The sequence below is a fragment of the Bidens hawaiensis genome, unplaced genomic scaffold (assembly GCF_021521415.1).
Source record: "Bidens hawaiensis isolate Kalapana, Puna unplaced genomic scaffold, B.hawaiensis_p1.1 tig00012385_1, whole genome shotgun sequence".
Classification (NCBI taxonomy): Eukaryota; Viridiplantae; Streptophyta; class Magnoliopsida; order Asterales; family Asteraceae; genus Bidens; species Bidens hawaiensis.
Genome location: NW_027492011.1, coordinates 94,873 through 110,277, shown reverse-complemented (window position 1 = coordinate 110,277; position 15,405 = coordinate 94,873). Strand labels below are relative to the sequence as shown.

Genomic DNA, 15,405 nt, shown 5'->3' with positions numbered 1-15,405 from the left:
CCGGACCGGTTAATAACCGGTTTTTGTATGTCAAAACCCTAACCGGTCTAACCGGTTAGGACCGGTTTAGAAACCGGTTAGAACCGGTTAACCGGTTTTTTTTTAAAATAACCGGTTAATAACCGGTTTTTTTCATAATAACCGGTTTTTCCATTAACCGGTTTGTTAACCGGTTTTGGCTCTAAAACTTGTAACCGAAATACGAACCGGCGGTTTGTAAACCGGTCAAACCGGTTTTTAAAAAACCGGTTTTCGTAAAAACCGGTTTCCGGTTTAAACCTGCAAACCGGTTCCCGGACCGGTTTTTTTGACCATCTCTACCTCACGTGATGGGATTTAACTGACTTTTTCTAACCCAGTTAGCGTAAAGGACAAAACTTGTAGGAAAAAAATGTTTAAAGTACACCGCCTGCAAGGAAACTAAAAAAAGGACACGAACCGTAATTTGGCTTTTTTTAAAGGACAAAATTTGTAATTGGGTCTTTAATCAATATTAATATTAAGATACCAATTTACATTAATTAAGACGACTATCTCACATTATAAACCCACGACTCATTCAATATTTCAATTCTTCATATTAAATCCACTACGACGTGTTCACCATCATCCTATCCCAACATTTTCAACGCCACTTGAAAGTCCACCTTCTTATTATTATCACCATTCCTTTTACGCCGTCCACCAAACGACGTCGTCTTAGCCATTTTCTTCTTCATCTCCAAACTCTTCTCAATTGCAATACTTGCCTTAATAGCCAACAAACACATCTCTTGTAACGAAATCGGTCGGTACAACATTGATACGGGCATAATGAAGTATATTTGACCAGGCTGGAGATGTTCGTCGCCTGGCACTTGTGGTACGTGACAGTCGATGAACATTGTTTCAGCACTGGATAAAAAGCATGCGTCACGTTGGTGATCTGCAAGGACAGTGTTTGCAGTAATCGGTGGCCGGAGTTCCTGCATCCGGCCGTCGATTGCGTGGATCACCATCACAGCTGATGGTGATCCGTTGGTGATCATTAGTGTTCCTGTTCCTCGGTCTTGGGAATACTGGACCGAGGCACATGCACCCATGTTGGTAATTGTGTTTTGTTAGACTGCTTAGGTATCAGTCTGGCTGAAGACCTTAAATAGGATACAACTTGAAAACTTTATAGACGTGTTCTCTAGAAACTCTCACGAGACTTAATTCTGATAGTGAAGCTTAAAACTTGGCACTAATTAGGATGCAACCTGAGAATTTGATAGGTACGTTCATTATAAACCCTCACGAGACTCCGATCCGGTGAGATTTAGGGTGGGGATATGTATGCATGTATAGGAGACAAGGAGTGTGTGTAAGGTAGACTTTGGAGGTGTGAATATAATGAATTGGTTAGTGGTTTTCTATTTTGGATTATATGTTTGTTTTTGGACAAAATTAAATTCATGAAAAGTGGAAAGAGGAAAGGGTGATGTAGGATTCTCGGGTTTGAATTAGAAATATATTATTAAAAATATGGAAAAGGTAATTGAAGGTTTTTTTATTGTAAAAATCATAAATACGTTTTTAACTTTTTGTAAAATAATATGTAAAATAATATGATGGGTTTATTAAAATATTTCTACACATAAATAACTAAAATACGGTATCATATAATTATTTTTTTATGAGATTGGTGACTCATTGGGTCTATGATAAATACAACGCTCAAAGGTCTTAGGTTTTTAAGTCTCGAAAAAATATAGAAAATTGTCTTTTAAGAAAATATAATTGATGTAGTAATAATATTAATTTTATCGTTTAGGAGTTTTTCATGATAAGATAAGGCTTCATGGACTTAACAAATATGAAATTGTACTATTATAGTGATTTTTTAATGTCGAAATTAAAAGTGAAGAGTAATTATAGAAGTAAATCTCGTAGGTTGTAATCACTTATAAATAGTTTCATATGAAAAGATATTAAAAGTTAAAAGATATATATTTAAACTTATAAGGTTATTAGCAATGTTTTAAAAACCGGTTATTTACTCTTATCAGATTGAGCTAAAAATGGTACAACCGGTTGAACCGGTTTGTACCGTAAGGTTCAACCGGGTTGAATAGTTTACCTTGAATTTTCATATAAATGCAACTTTCATTCAAAAAAATAACCCAAAAGTATATGATTTTATTAAAAAAATATAATCTAAAAGTTATTCCGTAATAAAAAATAATACAAAAACACTTGATTATCTAAAAAATAAGCCAAAAGTTTACTCATTTCAATGTTAATCGCTAGGTTAAAATTATTTTTTAGAAAATATGGGCCGCATAATATCAAAAATCTTTTGAATTTAAAACCGGTTTACCGGTTTAAACCGGTATTTTAGAAAAAACCGCCGGTTTGATGTTTTAGCAAACCGACCAAAAATACCGGAAATAAAATACCGGCCTAGTATGCGAAATCCCGTATTACCGGTTCAACCGGTCGGTACGAACCGGTTTTTAAAACACTGGTTATTAGCATTGGCTTTTTTTTTCATAATTTTAGTATAATAATATTATAAATCTTAATACCTTATTTCATGATTTCCATCTTTATTTTAATAATATATATTTGATTGGAATAAACATTAATACACACAAGATAATATGATAAATTGAAAATAAAATAATATTATATTATAATTATTTTAGAGCAAAGCGCGTCCAACCAATTTATGAAACTTTGTATTATTATATTTTTTTTAATATTTTTTTTATTTTAAATACATTTTTTAACAAATAAAAGGAGATACGGAAGCATGTACAAACAAGCAAGACTTCGTAGATAAAGATAGGAAGAACGATGATGGACAGGTGTTTAACTGTTTATGGTTCGATTTGAGGAATTATAATATAAGTTTTTGTTTAAACTATTAACTACGGTTTCAAGAAAAAACAAATCATAACAACTGGGTTGGATTGGCCAACCGATCAACCGGTTTGGCGGTGTAATTGTTGGATTAACCATTTTAGTTTTTGTTATAAGATAAACTAGTAATATTATAATTTTTAAATGACAAAGATAGTTAATTAACAACAACAATAAATATGCATAGCTACAAATTAAAAAATAAACTAAATTTACAAAAATTAATAGTTAATTTGTTGAAACAAAATAAAACTTACAAACAAGTTATTGCTAAAAATGAAATAAATTATAGCTAAAAAGGAACAACAATCACTATTTTTTTATTTATAAACTTTTTAAAGTTGTTAATGTCAAGCTCAAATAACATGCACCATGCATTTTCAAATATGTCTTATAACTTAAGTACACTAAGGTTTAAGTAAGCTTATTTTAAGGAGTTAGAAGCTCATAACACCCACGATTTCAGTAGACCTCTCTTACACCCTTATGACATTGTTTATATAATTATATTAATTGAAAAAAAGGCTTACTTTTTCAAAATTTCAAAAGCATTATTACAGAAAGAGTTCACAAAATTACACAACATAATAATATTTTCTGAACAACAAAGATGTATATGTATAACTAAAAATTTCTGCTGGATGCAAGCTATAGAATATAACACATGAAACCCTAATAGATTTAAATATATACTATGGGTGATTTCCATAAAATTGTATAATTTAAAACCATTGGCGATTGTTAAGTGAGAAATTTAAATCAAAACTCGAACCTAAATTGAGATTGTTAAGAATCATTTAGCATAAATGTTAAAATAATTTCGCGTCTGGGAATCATTTAGCATACGCCTAAACTATATCACCATACGTATACAATGACAGAGTAACTATGTTTTTAATATATTTATAGGCTTCTGGCGTAACACAACAACCACCTTAAGGTCTAACGTATGTATACACTAATCCAACGTGCGTATACGTCACGTCGACACCTTCAGAAAAAACCGAGACAAGTCGACAACCCCTTTCAACAGCGAGATTTAACATGTGATTCTCACAACCCAACATATATATACAACTATACAAGTCATATGAGGCTATGATAATTATGTATATACATGTGTGTGCAATGAATCATTCAACTTGTATAGACGATTCAACTACACATGACACTTCTATTTTCATATTTATGATTCTTTACTTTTTCACATTGAGAACCATAAAAGCTTTAAGCAATTCTACTTTGAACTTGCTTTAATAATGAGGAATTTTGACCTAGAAACACCAAGGTGAATCGGTTAGCAACTCAGCACCATTAAAAGGCTACCCCTGAGTCGGTCAACACCGTAATTTGTTTGGTTCACAAATTATAAATCTCTAAATCAATCATATTTATAAACATAATGAATGAGACCTCTAAATCGGCCAGCCCTCCAAACAACCCCAAAATATTACTCACAACTCAGGATAATGTTCTATTTCTTTTATCACATTTGTAATCAACACATAATTCGCGTATGAGTAAGTCCATATTCATGAACACAATAGCGGTCAACTATGCAGTTTTGTTAAATGGATGATAACTAATAGATCAAGTACAATTATCCTTAAACACGCATTAACACATATGCATTACTTTGAGAAGTAACATATTCTCACCTTTACGTTTTAGGTTTTCAAATCGAATGTTTCTATCCGAGTATTGTTAACTACATAAATAAGTCAACAACCCGACCTTTAGCGTGCTTTGAAAAGCACAAACATTTACTAATGTGCCGATTGATTAATCAATTTTGTTTAAAACATTACATGAGGGTCCTTCGTAGAGAATCTAAATTTAACAAGTATTGTTAAAGTTTCGAAATTATAAATTGTGAACTAAATACAGAAATTTGAGACAAATAGACGAAACTAATACACGCAGTTAAGCTTTTTTCAACAAAAAAGAAATGATTTGAGATCATTCATATTGAAAAAGTTTTTAATGATGAAATTGGATCCTTAGCTGATGGAATTCAAGTTCGACAATAGGGCCAAACCGTCATTGATCTTTGCGACATGATCCAACTCGTCTAGACTTTTATTCACTGCTTATGGACCTAGTATCTCAGCTCCACTCGTAGCCCAAACTATGCTTATTTTATGTGGGGACCCTTTGTGCTATGTTCTCATGTTTAGCTGACCTAAGTAGGAGTCAACTAACAGCCTAACACTGGGACAACTCATTATCATTATATCTTACCAATGACCACTTCATGTGACAAAATCAAACACATCCTAAGAATATTAACATTGAGAACAAATGTGCAAAACCATTATTTTTTGCAAAAACCAAAGATATTTGAACCTTAACTAGAAAAGTCTTGAAAACAAATTCAATTTCTTTTAGAAATAAAGTAACTCTTACTTGGAGAAGAAGCTAGCTCACAAATATTCCAATGTTTTTCCCATGTAAAGTAAGACATCATATAAAGATAACATGTTTCTTATTAAGATAATCCACAAGTTTCTTTTATTCATTCCCATATTTACAAACCAAACCGTTGATCCAACATTTCTTCGATACGAAATCTATTCCCTATTCCGACATCAAAGCACCAACGACACCCGCGATTAGAGTAGTCGGATCGCCAAGAACAGCCGAAATCACAAACTGCATTGCCAAACCAGCCATCTCACAACATTTTTTCACTTTCCCTTTGCTTTTATGATGTTTATGGTGATGATAGCTTTCCAATGTACCCTTCAGGCTTGGAATTCTTGTCTCTATTGTTTTACCATTTTGCCCACACAAATCATGGTATTTACCACTCACACCACCCCTACCAAAGTATAGCTCATGCCAACTCTCTACCAACATCTCTTTCACACAAGCCACATGCAAGTTGTACTTCTTGCACTTTGACCTACAAGAATGAACATAAAATCTAAATGATCAAACCATAAATGTAATAACTGAAATAACCAAAAAAAGCTAAATCGGTTGAGAAACAGATCGTTCGGATATAATCTTTTTACAAACGATTTTTGTGGTTCGTTCATGACCTAATTAACTTAACCGAATCAACACTAAAACCTTAACCATTAATACTTTTTTATAAATAATATGTTATATAAATGTCAAAAATGTTTGTTATAATTTTTCATATGTAACATACTATATTATAAAATATGATATAACTGGATTTAATACTGAAATTAGCTTGAATTCGCCAACATCCAAAGTTGGTTGTTAATGGAACCATCTTTTTCTTTTAACTACATAGTTTTATAGCCAAAACTGATCATGCATGAAATTCTAAATCTAAAACATTAGTTATAGGCTCAGTTTTAGCACATAACCGAACTGGACTAACCCATGCACACCCTTACCTGTAACTCCAACTACGTCCTTTCCTGCCACACCTGTGGCAGGTGGACCCCACTTTTCTATACAAGTACAACTCCACCTCACCATCATCCAACATAGTTGGAAGCTTAGCACAACACGGGTGAAGGTCGAACCCACACAACTTGCAATGGTAAACAAACCCTGACACCGCTTTCTCACACGCATTGCAATAACGCGCTATGGGGCCTGGAGGGCGTGACAAGAATTGAAATGAGCACTTAGTGTAAAATGGGTGGGTTATAGAAGGGGTAGGAAGGGCACAATGGACATGTAAATCATAGTTACATTTTGTGCATTTGTAGTTGGAACCTATGCCGACTTCCTTGCACCCGTCGCACTTGAATGGAGCCTCGGTGTAGCTTGGCTTGAGCCGGTGGTGGTGGCTAAAATGGGAGATTTCAGTGTATTTCATGGTTGGTTTTGTGTAGTGTTTGGTGTGTGATGCATATATAAAGATGTAAAAGAATACTAAGTTACGTATAGGTTAGGTTTTTTGGTTAATTTGTGTAGATATGTGGTTAGTTTGAAGGATTGCTTGGGAATGAAGCAAAACTAGATAAAGAGAATCGAATTCTAAGAACTTTTTTTTTGGTCTCTCTTTATTAATATATTCGGATGATATATACATATAAATATATCTTATAACAAATATAAAATGTTTCACTAAACATATCTTTTTATTAAATGTTTATTAGATGCTCTAGTGATGGTGTGACTATAGAACACGAGACACTAACGTTTAATGCAAGCTTCTAAGTAGGTGTGTGTATGAAATCGGAAAAACTAATCCGAAATAGAAAAACCGAAATAAAAACAGACGGTTTGGTTTGGTTTGGTTTTATGTATTTCTAAAAACCAAACCTTTCTTATAAACTTTTATTCAGTATTTTGAATTTTAAGCAATTTATAATAGTTTAACATAAATATTTTAGCCTAATGGTAAAATCAACTAGTTATTAACTAACAAAAAAAGTATGCCTAAATTTATTAATGTTGGCCCCTTTTTTTTTTCCTTTTTGACCCAAAATTTTCAAGCACAAATGATAAAACCAAGAAAACCGAAACCAAATGATTTTCATAAGCTAAAGGTTTTAGCTCAAAATCGAACCGAACCGACCCATGCAATCCAATTTCTGTTAATCTACTATATGAATCTAAAATCTATGATATGATTTTCTGTAGATTGAAGAATTTAGGCCTCATGCATGTGTTACAAGAATCTCAGTTTTTAAAGTAATTCTAGTAGGGATGGTCTTTTTAAAATTTGGTATCTTGATAAGAATGATTGGCTGAATTATAGTAGTATATTATTTTTGGAATATATTCTTTTGAATGGCAGCTGACAAAAAGGTATACATGTTATAAACATAATTTAAAAAACTAAACATTAGAATCTTACTTTAACCAATAATGTGTATTTTGAGTTATGATATGCTTGTTATCTTATAAATGGTACATGACTACAGATTAATAACTTAATAGTGATGTAGGGGCATCTACGAGCTCTTTTAGTGAACTCGGGTGGGATGAGAAGGATCGACCGTGGGGCGATGCGAGAAGATAGAAGCCGGTGATGGCGTGATGCGGTCCGAAGGGGTGTGAAGTTGTGATTGTTTGGATGTCGATGGAGGAGGTTAGGCTCGGGGCTATGGAATGAAGAGTTTTAGTTATCTTTTATTTTAAACGATTTAAAATTTATCAGTTTTTATCTTATTTGTTTTCTTTGTTTGAAGTTGATCCTACACTCTTTAAGATAGGATCTAGGGCAACATTACGTACTTGGGTGTCATAATATGCTCCACGAGATCCGATCAAAGGGCCTCATGGGTGACTATACAACGCAATTTTGCAAGAATAAAATGATTAACTTCTTCATTGGTTGAAAGATCGCTTCATATACAAAGCTTATTGTCGTACCTTCATCAATTAGGATCATATATATTATGTAATATATAGTGCGTGTGTATATTACTTTTCTATTTTTTCGGGAGACGAATTATAGCCCATTTAGCTATTTGGATTCTGGACACCAAAAGCTCTTTCTACTGACCTTATTGTCGCTTCTTGTGTCGTCTTAAATCTTTCCAATTATCGTCACGTGGATAAGCAAACAATTTCACAAACAATCTTATCATCGATATTAATTTTGAAATAATAAATGACGCGTGTTTTAATCTAATTTCTAATTAACTTTTGTATATACATATACACATTTGAATTCGGTTTTTGTACAATCAAGATAGTTACAGAAACCCGAAACAAAGACTTTAAATTCTTGATGATGGGAATAATATTTAGGCCTTTTGCATCTTGCTTGGCCCGATTGGTTGAATTATTCTTGTACATTATTGCTTTCATGGAACATTTATTAAAGGTGTAAAAATGGAACATTATTGATTTTCTTTTTGTAATTTTTATATATTATTTTCTTTGATAAAGACTCCCATTAATTAACGAAAATAAGTCTTATGTGAAGTTTGGTGACCAAAACGAAAGTTTAGATCATAAGCTCGATCTTGTAATTCTAATTAGCTCAAAAATTACAATACTAAAATCTCTTAATTGATATAACCCACAACTCGGGTATATATACTAGTTTAAACATGAAAACCTAATTAGACTAAAATACAAACTTCTTATCATACTCAAATACTAATTAGTAAAAACATATTTAAACAATAGATAATAAATAAATTCCTTGTTGTCCAAGTCATTGGCTCGACTTGTTCACAAGTAATTTATTCCATGTAAACCAAGTCACGTGCTCAACTTGATAAACAAGACATCAACTTATCATAGGCTCGATGAGTCCGCCCAACCCGCCTCATTGACTCGAGGATGAGAACTAAGTCCAACAATATGTTTTAGCATGTGTGAGTCAGTTAAAACAACATAGTCTGGCCAGACTAGGGAAACGGAACTCTCCAAATTTGAGGAGTGCGGTGGCCTAATATAAAAAAAAAGTCGATGTAAAAAAAAAGAATACATGAGTCTCGATTAAGAACGGCGATGACCCATGTCTCACACGACGACGTTGATCGAGCTTTTCCATGCCTAGTCCCAGTTGCTACAAGTCCTATGAGACAGGAGCGGAATTCTCTAAAAAGCGAAGGTCTGTTATTCCGATCTCCCCTACGCCTAGGACTAGCCCCCGAAAATGCCCCACGCCTAGGTTCTTTTGTCGTTGGAATTTCAATCAAAGGCGCTATGACCACTGAGCATGCCAACAAGGCAAACTCAGAAAATTGTCTTTTTTCGCCTCTTTTACCACAAAGTGCCTATGGTATCCGCTCATATTTGGTTACCCGAAGCTTAGTGCATATTTGGCTCTTTGACATAGTAAGGCCTAGGTCTTCTATTCCATTATTTTGGATCGCCAACGGGCGAACATGATCTTTACATAACCAAGAGTTTGGCCGGTTCTCCGTTCCACCTTGAATGAGCTTCATGAAAGCTGCATCAGGATAAAGGATATTCTCTCTTCTTGCAGAAGTGCTGCTTTATTTTTTTTTTGAACGGCCAACTAAGTAACGTCGGGTACTCCGTACGCGGCCCTCAATGGCTAAAGGTAGCCCGAGCCGGCCACTAGTCCGGACGGACGGAGCCCTCAACGGTCCACCTATTGGGGGATTCACCGGATAAAACCCGACCCCCACGCCCGCCAAACGGCACGACAACGAGGAGCCGGTAAAACCGGGTGAGATCAAGACTCGAATCCTGGCAAGCCAGGGTCATCCCTCATATCTCCCATATAAATTGGTGGTAGTGAGGTTTGAACCTCCTACCTCTCACTAGTAAAGTGAATGCTCTACCATTGAACCACAACCAATTTATATAGAAGTGCTGCTTAGTAGTAGAAACTCGAGTTATATGTACATTTGATATGATTACTACACAAATATTTAGTTTTTTATAAATATAGTCTTTGGAGGATTGCAGATAACTTATTGGGCCCAAAAAATGACGGCTCACTTTGCTCTAGAGTCCTCATACTCCCATCATCTCATGTGTTATACTGAATTTGTTTAAGAGCATGTTTAGAATTGAGTTTGAAAAATGTTTATTGATTTATTGATGTTTTCAGAAAGTCAATAAGTTAAAATGTGTTTGACAATCATGAAAAAATACTTTTTATTTTAGCTTTTTAATAGTGTTAAAAAACAGTTTTCTAAAAGTCCTAAATCATGGCTTTTCAAAATGGTTTTCTACAAAACTAAATAAGTCAATAAACATTTTTCAAACTCAATCCCAAACATGCTCTAATAAAGTTATTTATGGTCGGTAATGTTTTTCATATTAACAACTCGTTAGAAGATGATTGAGAAGATGTGAGGAATATCTTTTAGTGTTCAAGTAAATACCGTATAAATTTATAGGCATGTTAGTACTGATGAATCTGAATACCGAATACGGCCCTTATATATATATTTGTGTTAAAGACATTAACGTTGCACGTTCAAGTCGGTATTGTATAGGTGACAATTATGTTTGGTTGGCTGGTTGGGATTGATGAACTCATAGTATGAACATGGGCCCATATATACATATTCGTGTTAAAGACATCAACTTTAACTTGAACACACTTAGAATCATAACCCAGCCAGGCAACCACAACACTGTAATCATATATTTAAACAAGCCAAATAAGTCGGTATGTCGTAAGCCAGTGTAAACGGGTGACGCGTTGCACTTATAAGTTAGAGGCATGTGACTGCCTCTTAGTGAGAGATTTTGGGTTCTAATCGAGACAAATGATGTAAATTATCCGGAGACTTTAGCCGTTCAAAAAAAAATCTAAACTTAGTCGGCCTATTTAATTTTTGTTAAAATCTGTACACAACTCGTTCAATTGAACAAATTAAACACGTCTTCCAACATAACTTGTTTATTAAACGGGTTAAATACTAAAACTCAAAACCGAATGTGAGAGAAAAAAAATATACGATTAACGACTTAACTACACGTAGCGTATCAACCGTCATCGTCAACATCACCTCTTGATCATGACGACGGACCATCACTTTCCAACCGTTGACAGCACAACTACATACACATTCCGTGAAACACCTAAATTCAGACAAAAATGTATAATAATAAAAAAAAACAAAGTGAAATACATTTAAACCAAACATTCAAATAAAAATTTGCACCGGCCAAAAAGTTTATTATTGAATAGAATTCAAGGGGGACGTAAACATACTTTACATTTGCTTTTTATGTTATTTTATAAATAAACAATTTTTATTATATAAAACTATTCAATTAACTTTATAAATATATGTTATGTTTGTGTTTATTGTATATAAAAAATATCATGTCGTAGTTTTTTAATAGACTATAGAAAGCTTTAATTTTTTCTATATTTTGACCTCAACTATCATCCTTTTATATTTTGATCTTAATTATCGACGTTGAAACATAAATAATAATATTAATTAAAAGTTATGGTTTCGCAACTGTAATTTTCCCAAACATATTATCTTCTTCTTCTCTCATATCAGAAACGTTAACTTTTCTTCCGTTTCTTCCCCACATGAAAGAGTACCATTCTTCAGAGACTAGTCTAATGGACTTCACCCATCCGACCCGATTGTTTGGTCACTCTCACCTATATAAGGAAAGACGACCTACATCCTTTTACCCTAGTCCCCTTTTAAGTATCTCCCACTTAATCTACTCTCTCTTCTTATACATACATGTGATTATACATCTATTAATTTGACCATGTGAGGGTCGTGAAACTCACCTCGAAACTTCTTCTAACGAATTTGTAGAATATTTACATTCTACAGTGGAGAGTTGAGAGAAACTAGTTGACGTTCTATTTCAAAATACATAAAAACTACTCTACTGACGATAATTTAAATATGCCTTAAAAAATTGACAAAAACCGATAAAAATAGGTGGTTATATACATGTATAATTTTCACTTTAGTAAAACTATATTACAACATATCCAAAAAAAAAAGTAATCACAAAGATGGAAGACTCCATAGGTTAAACAAAGAAGAAGCCATGGACAAAAACCATGACAAGAAAGCAAACACAGTAGAAATCAAATACCGGCTACAAATTTTCGGACGACAAACCGAACCACCACTCGTTAACAAGACTTCCACCACGCTAGCGGCTGAACAAGCCGCCCCGAGTGCTAGTGTTGATAAAAACTAGAAAATCATTAAAAACTAATTATGATCTCTAATAAAAAATGTTTGAATAATTCGACTAAACGATTTTAAACAAACTTACCCAATCGCCTATAACGATTATGAATAATATCCCCTTTTGTCGAACCGGGCACGTTACAATTACTGAATATCCATCAAGCAGTGCTAATGCAAAACTCCATGGGATCACTAGACCCATAATTGTCACCAAGAAGCTAATCAAATAATCATTTCATTAATCATTAATCATTAATATTAAAATAAAATTAATTATCTAACCATGATTAATTACTAAGTTATGATTGGAATAATATTAAAGTTGTACCAGAAAGATGTGTAACTATAAAACTGTACACCAAACGACATGAACAAAAGCGAAGCCGACGAGAAGATGATTTGACCGAGCCTTAGAGCGAATCCTGCGCTTGTCCCAGTTGATCCTGGTAGTTCATTCATTGTTCATGAACCCAGGACTGAAGAAAACCAGGACTGAATCTCAGTGGATCGTGCCAACAACATTCATATGAATACTTTTGGCAAATGGAGGTTTTGGTGTTGGTGTTGGTGTTGGTGTTGGTGTTGGTGTTGGTGATGGTGATGGTGATGGTGATGGTGATGGTGATGGTGATGAGAGAGTATTTGTTATTATTATTATTATTTTGAATTATTATTCTTTTCTTTTTTTGTAAGGTAATTGGGAGTATAATGATGACGTATATAAGTGGGATCAAATTATGTCGGCGGGATAATAATGTTTGATGGAGAAAACATGTGTGGTTGCATTTGTTTGGTTTATTCGTGTGTACTTTTTACATTGATGATTTGTATATGTACATGTACTCTGTCAACATGTTTGTGGTGGGGATAGGATTAGGAACATATTCTTTTTTAGGTTTAGTGTTGATTTTAAACACTATGAAGGATTAGGGGCTTTAAGGGCGTGTATGATTCGGTTTGGTCTATTATTAGTCTCAATCGAAATTGAAGTTTGGTTGATTCGGTTAATTAGTTTAGTTTATTTAGTTTTTGGTTAAGTTTGGTTTGGTTGGTCATTAGCCTCCAACGGTTTTCGGTTAATCAGCTCATTTTATTTGGGTTTTGGTTTGCTTCAGTTAATGTGATTGATAACTAAAAACAAACTTGGACTAACATATTTGTCTAGAGATATATGAAATTGAGGTATAATATATAAAAAAATTGAAACAGATGCAGAAAAACTAAAATTATATGCAAATGTGGATGATTTTTCGTTATTTTTGGTCAAACGAGGGTACAAAAAACCGATTACCGGTTTCGGTTAACCAGCTTTAGTTAAATCGGTTTTTGGTTCAGTTATCGCGCACCCCTACAGCTTACTAGTATGGATAATATTTGTTAATTCTAAAACTTAAGATAGAAAGCTGAAATTTGTGATATACCATATGCTACTCTTTGATTTATTTGTCTTTTTTTTTAGTTCTAATGATCAGTCTAAAAGTTTTAAAAATCAGTATATGATGAGAATAACATATTTTAAATGGTTTAAACGGATTTGTTCGTATCAAGACAGTGTAAGGTGTTCTCATTTCATTGTATGAAAAAGAAAAGCAACATCTAGTTCAATGTCCTTGTTATTTTATATTTTGATGAAAGAACGTTATTTAAACCAAAAAAAATGGTTTGAATTACCAGTCTAGGTTTCAATCTGGTTCATTGCATGTCTGTTTGGACTAAATGTTACAAACTTTTATTTATATTATAAGTTTTGGGTTTATTTTTGTAACCGGAATTGATTATATGCATATGTTTAACATAAAGACAAGTTTAATTAAGATGATTTTGTAAGGTATTATAATTTACACCATAAAAACCCTGATTTTAATTATATTGTAGAAAATGTCCCATTGTCACCAACAACATGAAAAGGATTATAAACCTATTAACCTAACTCATATTAAGCAATTAATCATCATATTTTAAATTGACAAAATGTTTGGTGGGTAGCCGGTTGAAAGCTGATTTATTCTATTACATTGACTTTATTAACTTTTATAATATTTTAATAAATGAATGTTGCTTATGATTGTTTGTAAAATAATTAATTTCATTGGCAACACTAATGTCTACATGTACCAATTTGATGAAACGTGATGTTTAACCATATAGCAATAGTAGGGTACAACCTGGTTTGAATTATTATATATCAATATTTATTTAAGAGAGCAATAATTTTGGCTTAAAATTTTTTAATAAGAAAATATACCGTTTATAGCACTTTAAATGTTTATTTTTCTTTTACATATCCAGGGCCGTCTCCGAGAATTTAAATACCTCGGCCAAGCCAAAAGAAAAAGACCCGTAGGCTTTCACGAAAAAATTTTATTCGCTAATACACATGGATAAAACTTTTATCGACCGATTTATTAGAACAGATGTCATTCTAAGCTTGTAATTTTCTCATAAACCATTGCAAATAACCTTATTTTTAACACCAAAAAACATATATATGTGATATGTATAAAAAAGTTTGTGCCCCCGAAACTTATGTGCCCCGATCGATGGTGCAACTCGCACACCCTCCGAGCCTCCCATGTACATATCATACAATTATCATATCCGTGTCTGTTATTTTACGCAACACTTGTTATGGTGGAACATAATCTAGTTTTAATAGTTTATATTATTTTTGTAGGTGTAAAGCGGTTGTGAAAGACGGCAGTGATCAATGGAGAGTGCTCGGTTTGAAACTAAATAAGCTAAAGTGATAAATATGTTACAAAGTGAATGCTCAAGTAGTGAATGAAGGTCAACAAAATACAGTTATACAGAGCTCATAATCTACAAAATTGAACTGATTCGATACATTACTTAAGTGAAACATGCTAGTGACATAGCAAGGATCAGTAAAATAAAACAAGATTTAACAATTTGAGTGGTGAACTTAATGGTACTGGATTGTATCTAAAATTCTAAACACAAGAGA

At 33.2% G+C, this 15,405-nt stretch overlaps 3 protein-coding genes across 3 annotated transcripts; all 3 read right to left on the bottom strand.

Moving 5' to 3' along the window:
- Window positions 1–611: 611 nt before the first annotated feature.
- On the bottom strand, window positions 612–1,082 carry LOC143540892 (uncharacterized). Its single transcript, XM_077033854.1, has one exon. It carries the CDS (start codon window positions 1,080–1,082, stop codon window positions 612–614), a length of 471 nt encoding a protein of 156 aa, XP_076889969.1.
- Window positions 1,083–5,227: 4,145 nt separating this feature from the next.
- Window positions 5,228–6,688, bottom strand: LOC143540908 (protein VACUOLELESS GAMETOPHYTES-like). Its single transcript, XM_077033863.1, has 2 exons — window positions 6,258–6,688; window positions 5,228–5,791 (listed from the first exon to the last, which is right to left on the bottom strand). Exons 1-2 carry the CDS (start codon window positions 6,686–6,688, stop codon window positions 5,464–5,466), a joined length of 759 nt encoding a protein of 252 aa, XP_076889978.1. The 3' UTR covers window positions 5,228–5,463.
- A 5,501-nt stretch (window positions 6,689–12,189) lies between these two features.
- LOC143540910 (CASP-like protein 5C1) lies at window positions 12,190–13,013 on the bottom strand. The gene is made up of 3 exons (XM_077033866.1): window positions 12,769–13,013; window positions 12,526–12,658; window positions 12,190–12,443 (listed from the first exon to the last, which is right to left on the bottom strand). The coding sequence occupies exons 1-3, from the start codon at window positions 12,897–12,899 to the stop codon at window positions 12,249–12,251; spliced, it is 459 nt and encodes a 152-aa protein (XP_076889981.1). The 5' UTR covers window positions 12,900–13,013; the 3' UTR covers window positions 12,190–12,248.
- Window positions 13,014–15,405: the final 2,392 nt, after the last annotated feature.

Excerpts from the sequence above, each read along its gene's own strand:
- LOC143540908 (XM_077033863.1), bottom strand. The coding sequence starts at position 6,688 with ATGAAATACACTGAAATCTCCCATTTTAGCCACCACCACCGGCTCAAG. Across the intron at positions 5,792-6,257 it reads GGACGTAGTTGGAGTTACAG|GTCAAAGTGCAAGAAGTACA; the intron begins GTAAGGGTGTGC and ends TCATTCTTGTAG.
- LOC143540892 (XM_077033854.1), bottom strand. The coding sequence starts at position 1,082 with ATGGGTGCATGTGCCTCGGTCCAGTATTCCCAAGACCGAGGAACAGGA.
- LOC143540910 (XM_077033866.1), bottom strand. The coding sequence starts at position 12,899 with ATGAATGAACTACCAGGATCAACTGGGACAAGCGCAGGATTCGCTCTA. Across the intron at positions 12,659-12,768 it reads TATAGTTACACATCTTTCTG|CTTCTTGGTGACAATTATGG; the intron begins GTACAACTTTAA and ends TTATTTGATTAG. Across the intron at positions 12,444-12,525 it reads TAATCGTTATAGGCGATTGG|TTTTTATCAACACTAGCACT; the intron begins GTAAGTTTGTTT and ends ATGATTTTCTAG.